This window comes from Artemia sp. Qi Xiang Cuo, chromosome 2, assembly GCF_049724085.1.
Source record: "Artemia sp. Qi Xiang Cuo chromosome 2, ASM4972408v1, whole genome shotgun sequence".
NCBI classification, from domain to species: Eukaryota; Metazoa; Arthropoda; class Branchiopoda; order Anostraca; family Artemiidae; genus Artemia; species Artemia sp. Qi Xiang Cuo.
Genome location: NC_142795.1, coordinates 6,139,446 through 6,161,582, shown reverse-complemented (window position 1 = coordinate 6,161,582; position 22,137 = coordinate 6,139,446). Strand labels below are relative to the sequence as shown.

The 22,137-nt window shown below is 35.4% G+C and overlaps 1 protein-coding gene across 1 annotated transcript in view; it reads left to right on the top strand.

Moving 5' to 3' along the window:
- The first annotated feature begins 541 nt into the window (after nucleotides 1–541).
- LOC148954843 (DNA-directed RNA polymerase I subunit RPA2-like) overlaps nucleotides 542–22,137 on the top strand; it is a 132,206-nt gene continuing 110,610 nt past the window's right edge. The window contains exons 1-4 of the mRNA XM_089098895.1: nucleotides 542–584; nucleotides 9,354–9,446; nucleotides 11,797–11,949; nucleotides 20,584–20,739. Of these exons, the coding sequence (XP_088955021.1) occupies nucleotides 561–584; nucleotides 9,354–9,446; nucleotides 11,797–11,949; nucleotides 20,584–20,739 (426 nt within the window). The 5' untranslated portion in view covers nucleotides 542–560. The remainder of the gene's footprint in view (nucleotides 585–9,353; nucleotides 9,447–11,796; nucleotides 11,950–20,583; nucleotides 20,740–22,137) is intronic.

Below are 22,137 nucleotides of genomic sequence, written 5' to 3'. Positions count from 1 at the left end.
AAAAAAGTGACGGAAAAAGATCAATAAATTTACAGATGGTTTAGAACAGAAGAGACTAGATTCCTATTTCAAGTTTTCCGTCCCAGTTTTCCCAAAAAAATGGATGGTTTTGACAAACTATTAGTGATTAAAGACGGATGCGAATGCCAAATATCTGCTACTAACCTTTATATTTAATTTTAAGGACTGTATTGGCCACTGCATTGGGGAAAAGAGGTCTAGAGGTATCACTTCCCCTTTTTACATTTTTTGTACAAATTTCAGTGTAAAGTGTACCCTGAAATGTAAAGTTTAGCTACAAGGCGTTTACAAGAAAAGTGGTAAGAAGTTAATTGGTTCTATAAATTGAGGATTTGGTCAAAACAGTAACGAAAGTAATCATTTTGCAGGCATCAAAATTCATCAAGAGTTTCACCCCATTTCAGTAGAAGGACACCGCAAAAAACCACTTTTCAGTCGACCGGCACTGCTTTATGATTCCGGTCCAGTGGCAAAACTACAATTTAAAATTTTAGCTTAATTTCGCACCAAATTTCGAATACTTTGCCACATGTTGTGCAATGGCTACAACAGATACGTTTAAGGTAAAAATAAAGTTACTTTGAAAGTATGGTACGAATCGTATGTACGTCTGCTTACGTAAATTGTAAAGTAGCCTATCTAAATTCTGTGGTAAAATTCAAGTCTATGGGCTCTTCTGAAGGAAACAGTAGGCTAGGAGAACAAAAGAGTATAAGGTTAGACTACCATTTGATTCCCCAATATAGCCTACGCTCCAAATATTTTAGTTGCTCATATGATATAACAATATTTGTTATCATATTTGTTTATATGATATAACAAAATCATATGGTAACATTAAAGATAGATATCTCCATAGAAGAAAAAGGTAAAATTCTACTTTAGCTACTTTTGGCTATCATGGGAAGGGGTTAGGTTAGGAAAATGAAACTTTCAGGAAACTCTAAAAAAAGAATTGGTAAATATTTCACTGTTCATATTTTTGTATTAGGCCTACTAGTAAAGTGAACATACCACTTGATGCCTTTTTTATGCTCTTTCCAAATATTATAACCACTTTTGCAGCAAATCAATTCTACCCCCACCCCTGTATATACCATTTCAGAGTATATATTTGCACATTAGGCAGGTGAGGGTAAAGTTTAAATTACCTCTCATTGAATAAGAAATAAACTTGACCCCCCTCCCCTAATATGCAAATATATACCCTAGATTGGTATATATAGGGGTGGGGATAAAATTCATTTGTGGCAGAAGTAATCATTATATTTATAAAGAGCATAAAAAAGGCATTGAGTAGTATATTCACTTTATTTGAAAGTCAATAATATAAACAGCAAAATATTTACCAAAGAATTTTGATAACAACTCATACAGGCTAATTAAAGAATTAGACTGGTAAATGTTGAATAATTCATATAGATGAACTACAAACAAAGTGGACATACCACTTGATGCCTTTTATATGCTCTTTCTGAATATGATTATCATTTTTGGCAAACATTGAATTTTCACCTAACCTAATGTTTATAACTTTACCCAAATATATAGCTCATATTATATATTTCCCATGCAATTATTGATTCTTGAATTTGTCACTTTCAACTTAATTATGGGCAAATTGGTTTTAACAATAGTGATGCTAATAGAGATACATAAGCTGTATTTAAAATAAGAGAAAGGGGTATCATATTTGAGGGTCCATAAAGAGTTTAAAATTGAACTTGTGCCAAAAATGCTTTTTATATTTGGAAAGAGTATAAAAAAGGGTGTCAAGTAGTATTTTCACTTTATTTGTAGGTCATTTATGTGAATTATTCAATATCTAGCATCAGCTTATTATATTGATTTGAAATATATAAAATTCATTTGGGTTTTGATCCAAATTAGGGGTTTGAGAAGGAAACATGTTGAGAAAATAATTCTTACTTCACAGTATGCAGAATTATTGTAGCTAATGTATTTTGCATGGAGCCCTGCTATACTTTACCTCAAACCCCCCTAATGCTCAAACATAATGGATTCTGCTACCCATGACTCTTGTTTTTCTGGTTCTTGATTTGTTACAGTTGATGCAGTTTACAGGTTCATGGGTTGAAACAAGAGATATGTTTGGAAGAATATATTAGAAATATTTAATTTTAGCTATAGATTTGCATATTTGGGGGTGGGGGTAAATTATAACAGAGCTGCATGTAAAATGTGTTAGCTACAACTTTCCTGTATATTATGAAGTTAGATTTGTTTTCTTAACATGTTTCCTTGTCAATAGCCACTAATCCAGACCTAAATTTTCATTAAGTTTAATGTTACCCATTAAAAGCTACAAGCCTAAGAAATCTCTTCTGATTTCAAAAAATAGGAAAACATCCCAAAAACCCAAGCAATCTCAATGAATATTAAACCATCAGATAATCCTACTATAGTAGTTTCAAGTTCCTAGCTTCAAAAACATGGAATTCTGAATTTTTTACAAGACAAAAAATCAGAGATAGGCCTAGCATGTGTTTTTTTGTTGTTTTTTTTATGCCCAGGGTGATTGTAATTGGGTGTGTTTGTGGAAAAGGTGGGCGTGAGAGGGGAGTTAGTTGGCCTCCAATCACTTTTTTTGACTATTAAAAAGAGCACTAGTCCTTTGCGTTTCCAATCAAATGAGACATTCTTGACATTTATACGATAAAGTTCTTTATAAAAACCTTAAATACTTACAGAGCATATCTTTTATAGTGGTTTATTATGATTGTGGAGGGAGTTTCCTGATTAGAGATGCAACAACTGGATTTTTCAACGACGTTGAACGAAATAGCTCGATCATAAATTCGATCAGACATGTTTGGGGTATTGTTGGACGTGAAATGGGTGTTAGTTGCCCTCCAATCACTTTTGACTATTAAAAAGGACACTAGCCATTGCAATTTCCAATTGAATGAGCCCGTTTTGAAGTTTCTACAACAACACTTTCTATGAAAACCTTATATGCACCCAGGGCATAAAATATAACCCTCTCCCTGAGGGCTGTGGGTGGGTTGTGATCCTCAAAGACCTAATTTTCAGAACTTTTCAACTACGTTGAACAAAATGGCCATCTCAAAATTTTGATTGGATGTGTTTGGGGAAAAGGTGGGTGTGAGAGGGGGGTTATTTGCCCTCCAATCACTTTCGACTATTAAGAAGGGCATTAGCCCTTTGAATTTCCAATCAAATGAGGTCTCTTTGAAGTTTCTACAACAACGCTTTCTATAAAATCTTATGTGCCCCCAGGGCGTAACTTGCAACCCTTGCCATGAGGGCTGTGGGGGAGCGTCCTCCTCAAAAACATAATTTCTATCTGGAAATAAACTATGCTGAACAAAGTGGCTATCTCAAAATTTTGATTGGACGTGTTTGGGGAAATGGTGGGTGTAGAAGCCACTCCAATTTCCAATCAAATGGGCCCTTTTTGAAGTTTCTACAACAACTCCTTTGATATGAAGTTCCCTGGTCTAAAGGAAAAAAAAATTGTGCCATCAATGTTCTTTACTTAGGTAGCACTATGGCACTGCCTATGTTTAAGACTGACCAAAGGGTTGATGCCCCCCCCCCACACCTCATATTTTCTCGAAATGCAGCTGATGGAAATTTTGATATGGCCATTTGTTGTCTTAGAAATTTCAAAGAGCTCATTTGATTGAAAATTGAAAGGGCCAGTGCCCTTTTTGATAGTCGAAAGTGATTTCAGGGCAACTAACCCCCCTCCTATGCCTACCATTTTTCCAAACCCATCCAATCCAAATTTTTAGATAGCCATTTTGTTCAACGTAATTCAAATTATGTCTCGTAATTATGGAATAATGGTCGGAAATTATGTCATTGAGGATGACACCCCCCAGAGCCCTCAGGGCAAGGGTTGTAAGTTATGTCCTGAGAGTATATGAGGTATATACTATATTTGAAGAATCCCCTATGAGAGCACTTGATAATCTAATGTCAGTTATTCTACCCATTTTTGATAGTGAGTGTCCTATTAAGGTAATGAAAGTGAAGAAACAGGAACCCCGTAAGCCATGGATAACAAGTAAAATACTGGAAGAAAGAAAGCTAAGGATTGAGCTTTCAAAGATATCTAGATGATAAAAGTGATGTTTCCTATGAATTGTTAAAAAAACAGCGCAATTTAGTGAACAAATTGCATTGCAAAGCTATGGTCGAATATTACAATGGAAAGTTTTCAAATTGTAAAGGAAATATGAAAGAAACATGGAAACTAATAAATGAAGTGACCAATGGGAATGCTGAAATTGGAAGGAATGAAGTACAACTTGAAGGGTTTGCCTCTGATGATAAGTCTGGAATTGCAAATGAATTTGGTAATTTTTTCTCCAATATTGGTATTATAGTGCAAAATAGTGTAAAAAAAAAAGATGTCAACAGATTCAAGAATACATTATATGTGATAATAGAGGTGAGAGTTTTGAATTAGCCTTTGATCTGTGTACAAGTGATGAACTGCTTAAAATAATAAAATCTCTGAAATCAAATTCTGTGGGAGTGGACGGATTATCTCTTTGAGCTTTTAAGGCAATAATGCATTATATTCTACCGTGTCTGATTTTTATTATAAACCTGTCACTTGAAAATGGCATTTTTCCTGACCACTAAATGTTGCGAAAGTGATATAACTTCATAAAGGTGGCCCTTAAAAGGAAATTGAGAGTTGGAGATTGATTTTGATCCTTCCACTGTTTTCGAAATTATTAGAAAAAGTTGTTCATAAACGTCTATATTGTTTCCTACAGACTAATGATTTGCTTAGTGAGACCCAATTCGGATTTTGCAAAGGGCACTCAATGAAGAATGCTTTGCATCAACTTATAGAATCAATCAACAGTGGTATGGACAGAGGTGAAACACCTTTGTCTATATTTATAGATATTTGCAAAGCATTTGATACAGTTGATTTTCAAACTCTGCTTAGTCGGATGGCATTGTTATGTATACGCTATAAGAGCGTAAAGTGGTTTTAAAGTTATTTCAGACGGGGACACCAAAAAGTATAATTTAGATGTGTGTACTCATCATCATTTTCAATGATATGTGGCGGAACAGGAGAATCAGTGTTAAGTCCCCTGCTTTACTTTATCTATGTTGATCTCGTGCGTTCTTATTTGAAAGATGTGTGTCTTAATTCGTTTGCCGATGATACCGTTTTAACTGTGTTTGCCTCATCTGTGAAGGACCTGGTGAAAAAAGCGAATCTCACATTGGAAAGGCTGGAGATTTCACTTCATTAACTCTATTGTGTGTAAATGTTAGCAAGACACTTTTAATGACGTTTTGTAGAGTTGGTACACCACTGGATGTGTTTGGCCAGGTAACTTTATGGGGTAATCTAGTTCAGCAAGTTGATCATCTCCACTACCTTGATTTTTATCTTGATTGCCATCTGGCATGGAAGTGTCACAGTGATGCAATTTCATCAAAAATTGCCCGCGGGGTAGGAATACTTCAACGTCTGCAGCACTTTCTCCCTCAAAGAATACTTTTAACTATATATTATTCGTTGGGTTGTCCACATTTCTCTTAAGGTTGCCTTCTATGGAGCAGCAGCTTCTTGTGAAGCTATAGACGAAGGAAAATCTCCCAAAGTAGATTTATCAGAACAATTGGGAAGCGTGTCCAGATCATACCTTACATCTGTGCCTATTCTAGGCTCCTGAACCTACTTAATATCGATCAGATAGGAGATTACCAAGCTGCAGTATTTGTGTTTCAGTGTAAGAATGGTTTAACCCCTGATGTTTTTAAGAATTTTTACCAAATTAATAGTAACCTACACAATTATGGAACTAGGCAAAATGATAATGTAGTTGTTGATTTATGTCGTGGTACCAGGTCTTCATTTTCAATAAAACACCTGGGTCCATCAGTATGGAATGAGCTACCATTGATCATTAGAGCGGCAGAAGATATACCTCAATTTAAAAAGACTTAAAAAGATTATTTTTTTTTGGGGGGGGGGAATTCGTTAAATTTTATTATTGTTGGTAGGTTGGGTAGGGGAGGAAGAAGAGCTGAAGAGGTAAGGGTGGGCTGGGAACGTAACGGTGGGTAGGAGCTAAGATAAGATTGGCAGGGTGGGGGAGGGGAGATGGAGTTGATTATAGTGAGTGATGGAGACTGGATTGGTTATTATTATTTTTCTTTTATATTTTATTTATGTATTATCATTTTTAATTCAGTTATTTATTTATTTTCTATATTTTTTTTTTAACTATTATTATTATTATTTTTATATATATATATATAGGATATAGTTTATCTATTTTTGGTTTATTTATAATAGTTTTAATCAAATAGTTGAGGTTTATGTAAATATTGAGTTAATAGGTAAGTAGTTATGTGGAGTTTCGCGCGATCACAAACCTTCGTAGGTTTTCTCCAGCGTGAAAGTGTTGTTTAATTTATTCTTTTGTTTATGAATGTGGATTAATAAACTTATATAAAAAAAAACTTATATATATATATATATAAATGATGATCTTATAAACTTCTGAGGTGGGTACACTGGATTGGTACTCAGAAGTTCTAATGCCCTTTTTAATATTCAAATTGATCAATGGGTGGATACCCCACACACACACCTCGTATTTTCCCGAAATGCATCTGATAAAAATTTTGAGATGGCCGTTTGTTGTCCAAAAAACTTCATAAACAGCTCATTTGTTTGGAAATTGAAAGAACCAGTGCCCTTTGTAATAGTCGAAAGTGATTGGAGGGCAACTAACCCCCCTCTCCTGCCCACCATTTCCCTAAACACATCCTATCAAAATTTTGGGATAGCCATTTTGTTCAACATAATTGAAAGACCGGACATTATGGTTTTGAAGATGACAACCCCCCTACCCCAAAGCCGTAAGGGCAAGGTAAGTTATGCCTTGGGGGCATATAAGGTATATATAGAAAGAGTGATCGCACAATCTTCGAAGGGGGCTCGTTGGATTGATAAATCAGAAGTTCTAGTGCTGTTTTTAAGATTCTCTAAAGTCAAATAATCTTCCAAGCTTAAAACTACAACAAATCACTATCAACAAATAAATGAAACTCAAAACCAACAGAAATTACAATAAATAGCCGAGTCAAACTCAAAACAAGCAAAAATTAGCATGAATAGGGCCTGATAACCCACATGCCTTCTCAAGACCAGAACACAATTTGTGCTTTACTGAAAACAGAATACGCGTGAAATGCTTTTACCTTTCTTACTTTCATAAATGAAAAATTATCAAAACCTTAATGAAGAAATGTCAGTATATGTCAATTTAACTGACAATCCAAGATCATTTGTTCGTTTTTTTTTTTTTCAGTAAAGTGCAAATCGTGTTCTGGTCTTCAGAATGTAGGGGGGATTATCGGCTCCAATGATTTTATTTTCTACTTATTTTGAGTTTAAAGCGGCTAATTATTGTAATTTCTGTTCGTTTTGAGTTCTGTTTATTTATTGATAGTGATTTATGTTAGTTTTACGCTTGGAAGATTATTTGACTTTATTTTTGCTCATTTTTGGCTTAATGGAGTTCTTTACGTTTCTTTGAAAAACGTGTCTTGTAGAATTTTTTTTTTTTTTAATTAATTCCCTTAAAAAATTATATTGGCTTCTCCAGTTTCCTCACCCAAGTTAAATGAAGGCTGTATTCCAAGTTGTAAAGCATAGTAGCCTTAATATAGAAGATACTTGAAGTGATATCCACCGGAAACGGTTGTGAAGTAACTACTAGCTTATTAGGTTTATAAGGCTGTTATCTTCATGATTTTTAATTGTATTCATTACTCTTTCAGAATAATTTAGTCTAATAATGCTTTCAAAATGTTTCAAACTAATATTGATAATGATAAACTGGATTTAGACTCTCCATCTTTCACTACTGCAACAAACCCGTTATTAGGTGACCTTTAAAATGAGTTTTTGTCTGGGAAGCGGGGGGAGGGGGATCCAGTGGCGTAATTTTGCCAAAATCTTGGGGGGGGGGCGCAAATTAGAGCCAGTTTTCCCAAATCAAGTAAAAATTTGAGTGAAAAATGAGTCATTTAGTGCCATAAAGGCAGATATACTAAAGAAAAATAACCTGTTTCTCTGGCTGCTTGAATTATGCAGGCCTATCTTAGTTTTCACAGATTTTTTGCAGAAAATAAATTTCAGCTTGGGGAGTAAACTTGGGTCTGGAGAGGGTAGTTGCCTCCCTCCTCGCTGCCATATAGCAAATTACGCCCCTGGGGGGGGGATCTACTTTAACGAGCATCATAATAAGATAGTTGCAGAATAATAAATAATCTAAAGCAAACCTGGCAGCTTCAAAAATTACCAGTCAACATGGTCAAAGTTTGATTTAGCTATCAATTGTCTATTGTTTTCGCTGAAATACTAATAGAAGAAATAAATGGTGATGAAATAGGTATTCTTTTAAAACATTAAGAATAAGTTTTTGTCTTTATTCTAAGACAATGTTTTAAGAAGGCTGGACTAGTATTTTAAATGTTTTAAACAACTGGAAAACACGTTGTTCAAAAATTTGGTCCTTGGTAAAGTATAAATGACTATTTTAGACAGGCATGGGGTGGGCTGCAGCTTAACTCATATTGCAGTGGTGGCAATTAACGAAAGTATGGGGGGTAAATAAATTCTGCAAAATCGTAGGAAAGGGGGGCATTTTCTTTTTTTTTCAGTGAAAATACAAGAAAAGGACATTTTTCAATGGAAATACCTGCTTTTCCTAAATATAGGAGGTAAGCAAGGAAGAGGCAGTGGGAATTTGTCCCTCCCCCAGTTGACAACACTGTTTGGAGCAGTTTTTACTTGTTCATGTTTTGACTTCATTATTCCTTTTTAATTTCTGCATCTGTAAATCATGTGTAATATATGACTTAATGTATATCTTATTTCTGATTTGTTATATTTTGTATTTCCATTTCTTATATCTTATTTCTTATATTTTCAGTATTTCTAATTTCTTATTTCTAATTTCGGCGTGTGAAAGTCATGTGTAATTCTGCATGTGTAATGTATGACTTAATGTACTTTATCCCCAATGCATATCTTATTTCTAATATATGATTTTAACAATCTACTCATTATACTTTGCCTTATCATATCTTCATGTATCAACAAGCCAAATCTTTGGATTTTCTCTAAAACACAGTTGTAGTCTTCAAAATTGGTAATGTATTTTCTTCCAGTTTTCTTTGTATCTCCCAAGGTCACATGTCTGGGGTATTCTTGTCAGTGTTCCAATCCAACTTAACTATGCTAATATTGACTTAACTATATATTTAAACAAATAATTAATTAAATATTGTAGGTCTTAAAGGCTCCACAAGACTTTCATCTTGATCCAAATCTGTTCGTTGAGGAAATTGAATTCGAACTTGCTGGTCATAAATTTACATTAGAGGTAAGTAAAAATCGATATTTGCTAGTTTTGTTACTGTTAGCAAGGAAACAGACTTTTTAAGACGATTGTTAACTGTGGTAATTACAATATTGTCTTGATTTACTTTACTGTACTTCTAAAATGATACAGAAGGATTAGCACGTACTACTAGGCTTTCTAAACTTTTTTTTATCATGTTATTTTTTCAGTATAAAGGGATTTATTCATAAACAATAAAATAACAAAACCCAAAGCAAAGTTTGTGAAGGTAAATAATCAGCTCACTAGGCCTCAATATATATTAACTTATGCAAGCTGACGACAACCAACATGCCAACCAAAGAAAAAAAAACAAAACAAAAAAACAAACAGACCATTCTGGACCTTCCATGTTCAATCCATCAAATCAAAAAAATCATGCAAATCATTCTAATTTAACAAGTGAAGAAATCATAAAACACTTGACCCACCTTTTTTTTAAACCTTAAAACAATGGTCTTTCAGCCGCCTTTGGAACTCATTTGGTTTTGATTCTTGCATAAAATTACGTGACAAGCTATTCCAGCCACTAGGGTGAACATGACAAACAGAAAACTTTGATCGAGTAGTTAACTACTCTAGGACTTGTAAGTTGACTTTAACTTCTTCTGCGATCAGGACTTGCCAAAATTTTGCTTTTTAGCCACCTTTAGTATCTCCCCACCAGGGGGTGGTTCAATATCAATGGCTAGGTTTAGAAATCCAAGGTCACTTATATCTGGAGGATCAGCAGGTAGCGTTCCATTTAGCAACTTTATGAAACGCGTCACTGAGGCTTCATTTACTTTGTCAGAATCAGTAAGAATTTGTCCAATCTCATCATTGATGGGTCTGTCTGTCATTGAACGTATTCCAGCTCTCTCATTGGCGATGCGGCATACTAACTGAGACCAATCCTGTCTAGCAGCTTTTTCAGCCTTCTCAGCTTTCAGTTCAAGGCTACGACGCTTGTCAGCGCGGACGCTTTTCTTGGTAGTCTTATCAAGTATAGCGCATTCCAGTTTGAGGGATCGGCTTGAATTGTGGGACAGGGTATTGAGAAGTGCTTTCATCTTGTCGGACCTCTCTCCGATCAGGTTCCAGAAGTCAGCGGAGGTCTAATGTACCTTCGGCGGCTTTTTCAGGCCAAGGATTTCTTTGGTGACTGTTAGGTTGGCCTGCTAGGTATCCTAGCTGTCTTCGGGTCTTCTTTGCTCAGTTGACTGAGGGCTTTAAATCTCTTGGTATGCTTCAATGAAAACTGTGACCGAATTCATCAATAGTTAGGTTTTCCGCACTCGCAGAGCCGCTGCGCCGCCTTGTTGTCTTCACCTATTCTTGGGCCGACAGCGTAACTCTGATTTTGGCAACGATTCAGCTATGGTCAGTGAAGATATCAGTATCTTTGATCACGTGTAAATCTCACAGCGATGTCTGCTACTTTTTACTTATTAGAGAGTGGTTGGTCTGGTTTGTCGTACCTCCTCCAGGTGAAGTCTAGAAGTACTTGTGGATATTTTTATTCGCGAAGAGAGTGCCACCAACAACCAAGGCATTGGACTGAGCCATTTCTGTCAGCAACTCTCCGTTTTGGTTGCGTTCTCCATGCTCGTGGTTGACCAGGACTTCGACGCTATAGTTTCCATCGCTGCAAACCTTTGCATTGAAATCCCCTGTGACAGAGAGGATGTCATGTCTGGGTATATCTTTGAGTGCAATTCGTTATAGAATGTTTCTTTTTGTTATGTCTGGCTTCATTAGTGGGCCTATGAAAATCCTCTCATATGAATCAGAGGATAAATTATAACACCGGGTTTGCATTTCTTTCCTGATGCGATGGTATTTGTTCATAATATATACGAAAAAAGAAATAAAACAAACAATTTTGTGAAGAAAAAAATGAAGATAATCGGGTCATCAGAGGAGCAGCGGGAAAGACTTATTCAAGTCTTAGCGGATGATTTCGATTGCTTTTCAAAGTCACAGCTGAACTTCCGTTTCAGAGAATAGGGGAAAGATCTGTGTTTGCCGAACTTTACTTATGGTTTCTGATTTCCAGAAAAAAAGGTCCATTTGAGCGAAAACAGTGAAGTTTAATATGATGTTTAGATTTGTAGTTTAATTTACCTTGAAATATGAATAAAAATTTAATTTATTGAAAATTTTCGTATTTTTCTCTTATGAATTTTATGTAAAACACTGACTTGTTGTTTAATATTTGTATTTGTTTATTTGCGTTTTTTTCAGTATATTTTTTAATGTGCTTTAAATAATCCACTAATAATTTCTTCATTGTATTAAAAAGTTTTTCCATCTCTTGTTTTTTTTTTTTTTTTTTTTTTTTTTTTTTTAGAATCCTCGTTTGTCCTACCACTTTACGCAGACAAAGGAGGGAAGAGCAGTCGGGTCCCACCCTCCTGGAAGAGGACTAGTCAACGAGGCAACTCTGTTCATTGTAATTAATAAGAGAACCTTTGACTTTGGGGATATTCCTGTTCCTGTTTGCGTAAGTATCTAAATACAAGCAGAAATTATATTAGTTCCTTTATACTTTAATCGCTGAAATGTAAATACAGGCTCTATTCCAACATTTTATGACATTATCCTAGAGGCGTTTTTTTTTTTAAATCACCGTTTATCCCTGGATAATTAAAACTTCCTGGTTTATACTGCTACTATTATGAATACAATTCTAATTAACTTAATCAATTTATTTCGTTTATTGAATTATTCATTTATTATTGTTGTACAAAAGACGAAGTTAGTGATAAAATATTGGCATTATTTTCCTCAGCTTTTCTTGATAAAATATTGATATTTTTGACAAAATATAATACTATCGAGAATATTGTTTGATAAAATAATGAATTTTTCCCCCTCAGTTTTTCTTGAAAAAAAATTATAAGTTCTTTCTTACTGTTAGCCTTATTCTAGTCCGAATTAGCCCCGACCTGGTAGATAACATTTTCAGTAACATTGGCTTCTTTGTATTAGACATAGATCGAATAAAAAATCCCCATAACGTAACACAGAACCCTTTAAAACTAAGTTTTTAAAGCCTATCAGAGTCAACATAGTAACGGGGATTTAGTACAGCGCCATGCCTCTCATGTGTTTTATTTTCTCTCAGCCACTTCATATAGAATGGATGGTCATAGAAACTTGCAGAAGGCTCATTTTATCAGAAATTGGCAGTTCTGATGTCCGTTTTAAGGATTGAAGGGCAGTGTTTGCACCATCCTATGCCCTTCTCTACCCCAAAAATACCGTGTAACTCTTCATTGTAGTGGTTCAAAATTGAAATATTTGTTTTCCTGAAAATGGTCGAGAAAAAAAATGTGTCTTCAGGCGGTGTTGTTCCAAGCAGCCAAAGGAGAAAGATAGCAAAATTTAAAATGGTTCATGTTTCATAGAAACATCATGGTTGCGGTGGAAGCTACAATAAAAATCGCGTTTAAAAAACTGGCAAATGGGAAAAAATGGCCATTCCTAGCAGACTCACAAATGGTAACTATTATCTAAATTAGTCTTAATAGTAACTAAATAAAAAGATTAGTTTTTTCAAGTGAAAGTAAGGAGCAACGTTAAAACTTAAAACGAAAAGAATTATTCCGTACGTGAAAGAGGTTGCGCCCTCTTCAATACCTCGCTATTTACGCTAAAGTTTTTCAGTACTTTTAAAAAGGTTTCTGATTCTTATTAAGCGACCCTTTTGCTTCATCAGTCGTTTTTAAAGAATTTGGACAAAAAGCCAAACTTTAGCGTAAAAAGTGGGGTATTGAGGATGGGGTATCACTTTAATATATGGAATAATTTCTGTTCGTTTTAAGTATTAACGTTGCTCCTTACTTTCTGTTTAAAAAACTTGTTTTTTTATTTGATTTTTCTGATCGCTTTTCAATTATTGCCGGGAAATCTGCCTCTCTTTCCATGGAAAATTTCCCCTCCCCCGCAAAAATTCATCCATGGAAAGTTCCGCCCGTGTAAAATACTCCCCCCCCCCCGAGAAATTACCCCGGACAAACCCATCCTCGCTGCAAATTCCCCCCAGAAAATGTCTTACGGACGATTCCGCCTGAAAAATTCTCCTTACTATAATTCCATTTGAGAAAAGACCGGTTACTTATTATTTCAGTTTTTTTAAAGTCATCCCAGACCCCCCCCCAATGTGGAACATTTCCCGGTAAATCCTCCCCTCCCCGAATGGAAAGTTTCTCCAGTGACAAATTTTCCCATGTGGGATATCTCCTGATGATAATTCTCCCATGAAAAATTTCTGCCGCAGAATACCCCCTCTCCCTCCATAGAAAAACCTCTAAGAGAATTCCAACCCCGCTTAAACCCCCCCCCCCCCCCTAGAACATCTCCACGTGTAAAATTAAGTCACCAAAGAGGAAGCAAGATAAATAAACCGAATTTCGTAAGTGAATTCTGGGACCTCCCCCTTGTAAAATTTTTCCAGGAAAGCTCACTCCTGGAACCCCCCCCCCCCCCCCGAACAAAAATTCTCCCCGTAGAAACTTCCTCCCCCTGAAAAATGTATGTATACTTCCCATTAACGAGTAGGTCCCTATATGCAAACAATGGGCAAATTTCAAAACTTGCAGCCCGTGGGGGGGTCATAACTTGCAGGGTTGTGTGGGGTCATGTCATCCCCGATATCATATTAATTGGATCCTTCAATTGTAAGAAACAAAATGGCTATCTAAAAATTATGATCAGACCACTTTGGGGAAAAAACGGCGTGGAAGGGGGGCTATTTGCCTTCCAATCTTTTCGGTCACTTAAAAAGGGCAAGACGATCTCAGTGCAAAACAATCTCAGTGCAAAATGATCTGGTGTAAAACGATCTGATTCGAAGATCCAGACTGACTCGAGGAAAAACGAAGAAAGTCCTAAAATGTCGCAAAAAGATCTTGACTCGATACAGAAGTTTCGATGCATAAAACGGTGTATCTGGCGCATAAGCGAGCTAAATCGACACTCTCTGTGAAAATAAGCTTTGTATGTAATTAAGCTGTAGGTCTACATTTGTGTTGTTTGAAAGTCGGTTAAGTTCGAGTTGGAGGCAAGAGTGAGCTAAATCTGGAATGGGTGCACATTGGGCTCAATCCTGACTCAGTGCAAGAGTGAGTTAAATCCTAGCCGGATTTATGCTTCCTCCAATACCAACTTTTTTGTAAAAAAAACCATTTAGGTAGATGCTTTTAAGTCTAAAATTATTTTCCGTGCTATCTTTGGTTGGAGGTGTAAAGTATAGCCCCTCCCCTCTCTCCGCCGCTAAATTTTCTGCAGAAATATAAGTAGCTTTTCTCTGGTCGTTCTTTAAAATTATGGGGCAAGTACTTGAAACAAATGGGACATGATAATCGTAAATTTCAAAGACTTATCCTCCCTTTCCAACCTTTGCACAAAAAAGGTCACATGTGCTTGTAACTCATGGAACGGTGACGGATTTTCATAGGCTCACGGCACTGACAAATTTCGATTGCTCGATCACTTCTTTAGCAAGTAAGCCCAGAAATTATCAGTCTCAGGAGATCAATCTGAGATGATCCAATCAAAAATCTTCAAGTCCTTGCTTTTTGGTCTACCATACTATTGTCTGCTGACTGTTAGCTCAGAAGAGTCGCTATCTCGCACCTAGGACATAGTTGTTTCTTAATAAGTTCTATGTATCCTTAAGGTTGGACCTCATTATAATTTTTACTGTGTTACTGGATAAACTAATACGGTCTATTACCCTTCTAGTTATTACTACTACTACTAACAACTCACCGCAGCACCAAGCCGCCTGAGGCCAACACAGCTACGCACGTTCCTCCTCCAACCCAATCTATCCAAAACCTCCCTTTTTATACCCGACCACGAAGTTCCAATTTCCTTTAAATCTTTCTTTATGACGTCCTCCCACCCCAGACGAGAACGACCTGCTTTCCGTTTAGCTCCAGACGGTTGGCCGAAAAGAATAATCTTCGGCAATCTCTCATCCTTCATCCGAACAACGTGCCCTAACCACCTCAACCTTTCTTTCATTATAGCCCTAGAGAGCGGTATTGAACCACATTTTTCATATAGCCTATTGCTTGAAACACGGTCAGTCAGCCGGGTACCCAGAACAATCCTTAAGCAATTTCTCTGGAAAACATCTAGCAAATCTTCCTCCGTTTTCAGAGCGCCCATGCTTCATATCCATATTTGACCACTGTCATCACTGTAGCTTCTAATGTTCTAATCTTGGTTTGCAGACTTATTTTTCTATTCTTCCAGACTTTTTTTTTAACTGTGAAAAAACACCCTGAGGCTTGGCTATTCTATTTTTAACATCTTCACTGCTCCCACCTTCTTTACTAATAATACTACCAAGGTAAGTGAAGCTGCCCACCTAATCAATCTTTTCATTACCCAACGTCACCTTTTCATCTTCACTTGTTCCTAGCCTTAGTGACTTAGTCTTCCTAACATTAATTTTCAAACCAATTCTAGCATCCTGAACCCGCAAAACGTCTAAAACTTCATTCATTTTGCTCACACTTTCATCTAGGATGCTTAGATCATCAGCATAATCCAAGTCCAGGAGACTTTTTCCTCCCCATTTGATTCCGTGGTCTCCCATTGCTTTTCCTGTGCTCCTTAAAACAAAGTCCTTCAAAATAATCCATATAAAGGGGGATAGAACACAACCCTGCTTAACTCCTGATTTAATACACAACCAGCTGCTAACCTCATGTCCTACCGTAACTGCAAGCAGTGGTATTGCCGTAAATAACAGCAATCAATTTAATCTGTTCGTCTGTTTTTAATGTTTAACTTTAATGTTTTTAGTGTATTTGTAAACCATGCAATTATAAGACCGTTGCTAAATATCTTCTATCAACAGAATCGAACGCTTACTCATAATCTATAAAACTGAGGACCAAAGGTGTTTGACGATTCTGTCACCTGTCAACCATTAGTCCAAGAGTAAAATTTTAGTCGATGCATCCTCTACCTTTTCTCAAATCACGCTGCTCTTCTCTTAAAACTTTTTCTTATGTATCTCTCAGTCTAAAAAGTATCATATTACTAATTAATCTACTACCTACAGAGACCAGACTAATCCCTTGATAATTACCGCACCCACTTTTATCACCTTTCTTTCAAAGTGGCTTAATTAAGGTTTTCCTAAAATCTTTAGGTACTTCCCGTTTTTCAAAAATCATATTCATCATCTTCAGTAACTTATTTATAGCCTCAGAGCCACCATATTTAAGAAACTCATTTACAACCCTATCAGCACCTGGAGCCTTATTATTCTTTAATCCTTTTAGTACTGTTGCTAATTCCTCCTCACAAAACAAATCTTCCTTCACATCCAAGGTATCACCAACTTTTTCATTTTCCTCTATATCTTTTCCTGCAGCTCTATCTCGGTTAAGCAAGTTCTCAAAATGTTCGGCCCATCTCTCTTTAGTTTTTTCCTTATCGCTAATTGCGACCCCATTCCTATCTTTAACTGGGACAAGTCCGGATTGAGTACTCCCTCTCAATTTGTTAACGTGCCAGTACAATATTTTACTATTATGCCGTCTAGCTGCATCTTCCAGATCCTCGGGAATTTTATCCATGGCCTCCGCTTCACATCTCCTTAGTTCATATTTTAATGCTTTCTCCACTTTCTTTACATTCCTTTTGTTTTCATATGATCTATCACTCTGATAATTCTTGTACAAGTCCTTCCTCCTTTCTATTAAAGATAAAGCTTTTTCACTTTATATTCTTAGCTGCAGTTCTAGCTTTCTTCCCTAATACACCTTCAGCAACTTCACAAATTATTTTTCTAAAATTATTCCAACCATCTTCCACATTATCAAATTTTAAACTCTAAAATTTAGTATTCAACTGTTCCTGGAAATTTTCTCTTAAATTCTCATCCTGGAGTCTATCAGCATCATAACTTCCCGAGAGATTGTTACCCTTCCGATATTTCAGCTTTAAATTAACCCTTGACACTACCAGATGGTGATCTATACTTTTAATGTCAAATAACGGTACTCCTATATACCCTAGTATCTTATATTGATCCTACGAGTCTTCGGTTTACTATAAAATAATCAGTAAGGTTTGTTGTCTTACCAACAGGTGAATACTATGTTAGTTTATGAGCCATTTTATGACCAAACACCGTATTGGTTATAACTAGATTGTTATACCTACAAAATGCAAAAGCCTGTATCCATTACTGTTTTCTGTTCCTACACCAAAATTACTTAGGCTGGGATACCACCTATACCTGTTTCTACCAACCTGGGCGTTAAAATCTCCCAGTAATAACATCATATTTCTACCTGGGACCCTGTCTATTTGCTCCTGTAACTGTAAGTAAAATTCATCTGAGTCACTAGTATCTCTGTCAGTCGGTTCTACAGGGGCGTCTTCTACTATAATTGATACCCTGAACTTTCTAGTCATAAAATGAGCAATTATTATTCTAATACTAATACCTTTCCATCCTAAACAAGACATAGCAGCTTCCTCATTCATCATGAGCCCTACTCCCTGTCCATGTACTCCATCCTTCCTGCCTGAGTAAATAAATTCTATATCATCTAAATTCATGCTTCCTACCCCTGGGATATGAGTTTCTGAAACTCCTAAAATCCACTCCCCTAATGTCAATAACCCTTTTTTATTCTTCTCGAAAATAAATTATTATGTAAACATAGAAATATATTTTCGGTACATTCAATTCGCATTTTATGATCACCGAATATCATTTCTCCAACAGAACTAATTTTCGTCGTTAAGATAACTTAAAAATTTTGTTCAAAGAAATAATCCTTAAAAACAAAGAATATTTTGTAAACAGAAATAAATTTGTTTAAAGGCAACAAAACAACTATCCTTTAATAAAGTAAATAGCTTCAGAAAAATAGGATATGCAAAGATTCTTTGGATGAAAAGACTGATTATTATTCTTCTATTTTCCATGGTGCCCACTGCATTACAGGATAGACTCAGAAATCATAATAGAACCAGAAATCATATGACGATTTACAACTGAAATCATTTTTATTTAATTCATAAAAGGATAGTTTTGCTGTCTTAGAAAAAAAAGTAGTTCTGCTGGAGATACAATAATCTATGATCATAAAATGCGAAATGAATGTAACAAAAATACGATTGATTTAAATCATTAAAAGATAGTTTTTTTTTATATTGAAAACGAGCATGGATTAGTTAAATAGAAATTCTGCTCAAAGTAAGAACAAAGTTGAACATTAAAACAAGAAACAGTTTTAAAGCTATTTAATAATTTTTTTTTCAAATTATTAGTAGGGGGCAACTGTCCCCCTCCCCTCATCATATGAAGGTTTACAACTGTATATGAATGAAAAATCTCTTCCCTATTCCCTCTTAATTTTATAGTAAAAAGATTATTGAAAACCATTGCACGAAATTACGGCTGATGAAAAATTTTGACTGAATATTCAATTTTTGCCAAAAATTTTTATCACAATTCAACATTTTAGTTTTTAAGCTGACAATTATAAGTTGACTTACACATCTTCTAGCAATGAACAGAAAGTAAAGAGTTACATTCTAACCTACAATGAACAGAAATAAAGTCAAATCAATTCATACTTAAAACTAACAGAAATGACCATTAATAAACGAATAGAAATTTAAAATAATTTTTCGCTTAGAATTAAGACGGCAACAAACTACCTAAATATGAGCGAGCTGTCGCCTCTATAAATTCCTTGAAGGCTAGAGTGTCATTTGCGCTTTAATGAAACCAAATTGCTTTGACAATATTTTTTTTTTTTTCATTATGCCATTACAAAGTTGTAGACGATTTAAATTGTCGAGAATGTTCTTTTTTTATGCATGACCATATTTGAAACAATCAGTTCAGCCTCATTAGTATATAATCACAATATTGAATAAATTTTCATCAACGGTTTCGTCTTCTTAAATCTATTCCTGTCAAATGTATAGGAATCAGTTCCTGATTATTTCCTGATGCTTCCTGATGCTGCAGCTAACTAAGTGGTTAAAAATCAAAATTGGCATTCACTTTATACATTAGTCTGCAATATAAAAAAAAATATATTTGAACTAAAAGTGAAAATTAGTGACAAAAAAGTAGCATTTTGATATGTAATACTAAATCAGTCACAAATATATTTATTCCGAATTTTTTTTTTCGAACTTGATATGTACTCATTTTTTTTCTTTATAAAGCGCAAACGACTCTTGCGTTTTGGGAGTTTCACATGCCGTCAGCCCCCATCTTCTTCCTGGCAGGTTTTGTTTGTTTTAGTTTAAACTTGATTGTTTTAATTTCTATTGGTTTTAGCATCGAATTTTCATTCTGGGTTTTATTTATTTATTCCTTGTAATTTCTAATCGTTTTCAATTTTACTTGATTATTCTTTTTGGTTTTTTTTTCGTTTTAGTTTTTATTTAATGATTCCTATCAAGCTGTGTACCAAAGAGCATGGGTAAGAGTGAAAACTGGTGTTAATGTCGGCAAAAAACATCAACGCAATCTAGTGTTTGGCGACATTTGGGATTTTTTCAAGCTTTGTAATCGTTTGTCTGTTATGAAATAAAGGGCTAGGCACACGTAGCTGATTTCTGGAACCGATTTCAGCAAGGGTGTATTCCACGTCGAGTGATTCTAATTAATGATGCTAAGACGTGGGGCCAAGCGACGGTTTTGTGGTGATTTATCATCATTAATTACATTCTAGACAAGGAATCTACTAGGGCTTTAGAGGCGTAGGCAAGTAAATAATCATATTTAAAGGTTAGTTTAAATTATTCATAATAAATGATGATTAATCACCGAAAAACGCCTCTTAGCATCATTAATTATAATCACTCGACGTGGAATATACCCTTGCTGAAATCGGTTCCTTAAATCAGCTACATGTGCCTAGCCCTTAAGATCAAACACTTGTTACTACCACTAACTTACCAATTACACAAATTAAATTAATTATTCTCATTCTTACACTGAATGTTACCAAACGCTAGATGGCGTTAATGTTTTCTTTTGTCGACACTAGTGCCAGTTTCCACTCTTGTAAATTACCCACACTCTTTGCTGTGTACTCTTGGGCAAGTACTATTGATCCCTGTTTTATTTTAGGACAGGGCTGCCGCAGGTGATGACATACCTGGATTCTTTCGAATCAATGGAAAGGATATTCTGATTAGAAAACATTTAGTTGTACGAAAAAACTATCCTGTTTTCTTCAAGAGTAAAATTTTGTTCAGAGCTGTGAATGATCAGCTAATGTCACGTGTAAGTATGTATACATATATCGTTTGTGCCTTTTATTGCTTCCACTTCAAAACATTTGCCATTGCATCCGGTTTCCTCATGAACTCTTGTTCATCATGACAGTTGTGCAAGCTCTTCAGTTTTTTTTTTTTAACTTGAGCTTAATTTTGAGATTGTAAACAACTAACGAATAGCTGTAACAATAAATTATAATTAAAATTATACTTTTTAGAATAAAAGTTTTCTTGTTTAGACCTTAGAAATTTAAGGTCTAATTCGATAGGTAAATTTTTGCTCGTGATACTTCCAGAATATGTCTCTCAACGTAAAAAGCCAATAAGGTGGTGAGGTTCTGTCATGTTGCATAAACCATGAAGCAGTAATTTTTGTTCCTTTTAAGTTTTAACTTCACTTTTTATTAAAAAAAAAATTACTGACTATTGGTATTATTCTTTTTGTCAAATTGGCACTATTTGTTATTATGAACCGACTATTGGGGATAATTGAGTCCAAAAAATAATGAGGTCAACAAAATCATCAAACTTTTGGTATTGATCTCATGGCCAGAAAAAGACAATTCAGAGCTTTACCAGTCATTCTTTTATTCTCTCCATGCCACTTAAGGGTTTTCCCTTAAGTGGTGTCAGTTTTTTAACTATGCCAGTGTCAGTGGCGTCTCTATGTCACTAACTGTGTCACTATGTCTCTATGTCACTAACTGTGTCAGTGGCGTCTCTTTTTTTGCGTCAGTGTTTGAGTTTTCAGTAAATCGCTAGTTTTTCAGAATTCAAAAAATATAGGGAAATATTATGAGTCAGTCTGTTTGAAATATTTTTTCAAAAATATGTTGCATAAACCATGAAGCAGTAATTGTTGTTCCTTTCAAGTTTTAACTTTGCTTTTTATTTTCATCAGAAAAACTTTTTTTTAATTAGTAATATTATTAACCCTATTTGGGCTAGGTGGCTAGGGCACGTTGTGCGGATGAAGGATGACAGAATGCCGAAGATAGTTCTTTTCGGCCAACCGTTTAGGGTTAATCGGAAAGCAGGTCGTCCTCGTCTGGGGTTGGAGGACGTCATAAAGACAGATTTAAAGGAAATGGAAACTTCATGGGCGGGTGTAAAAAGGGAGGCTTTGAGTAGATTGGGATGGGGGAGGAGCGTGCGTAGCTGTATTGGCCTCAGGCGGCTTGGTGCTGCGGTGAGTTGTTATAGTAGTATTAACCCTATGTTTACTCCTGTATTAATAGTTACTTCAGCATAGTGGTTATAGGACTTTCTTCTTTAGAAGAAAGATTGAAGTTCGAGTCGCTCTGTAGTAATGATATACGTCTTAGAAATATGTTCTGCCACAAAATTTGACACCTTTATCCAGAAGACTTTTGATAAAATGTAGGCGTATCCGGTTTATATCGTC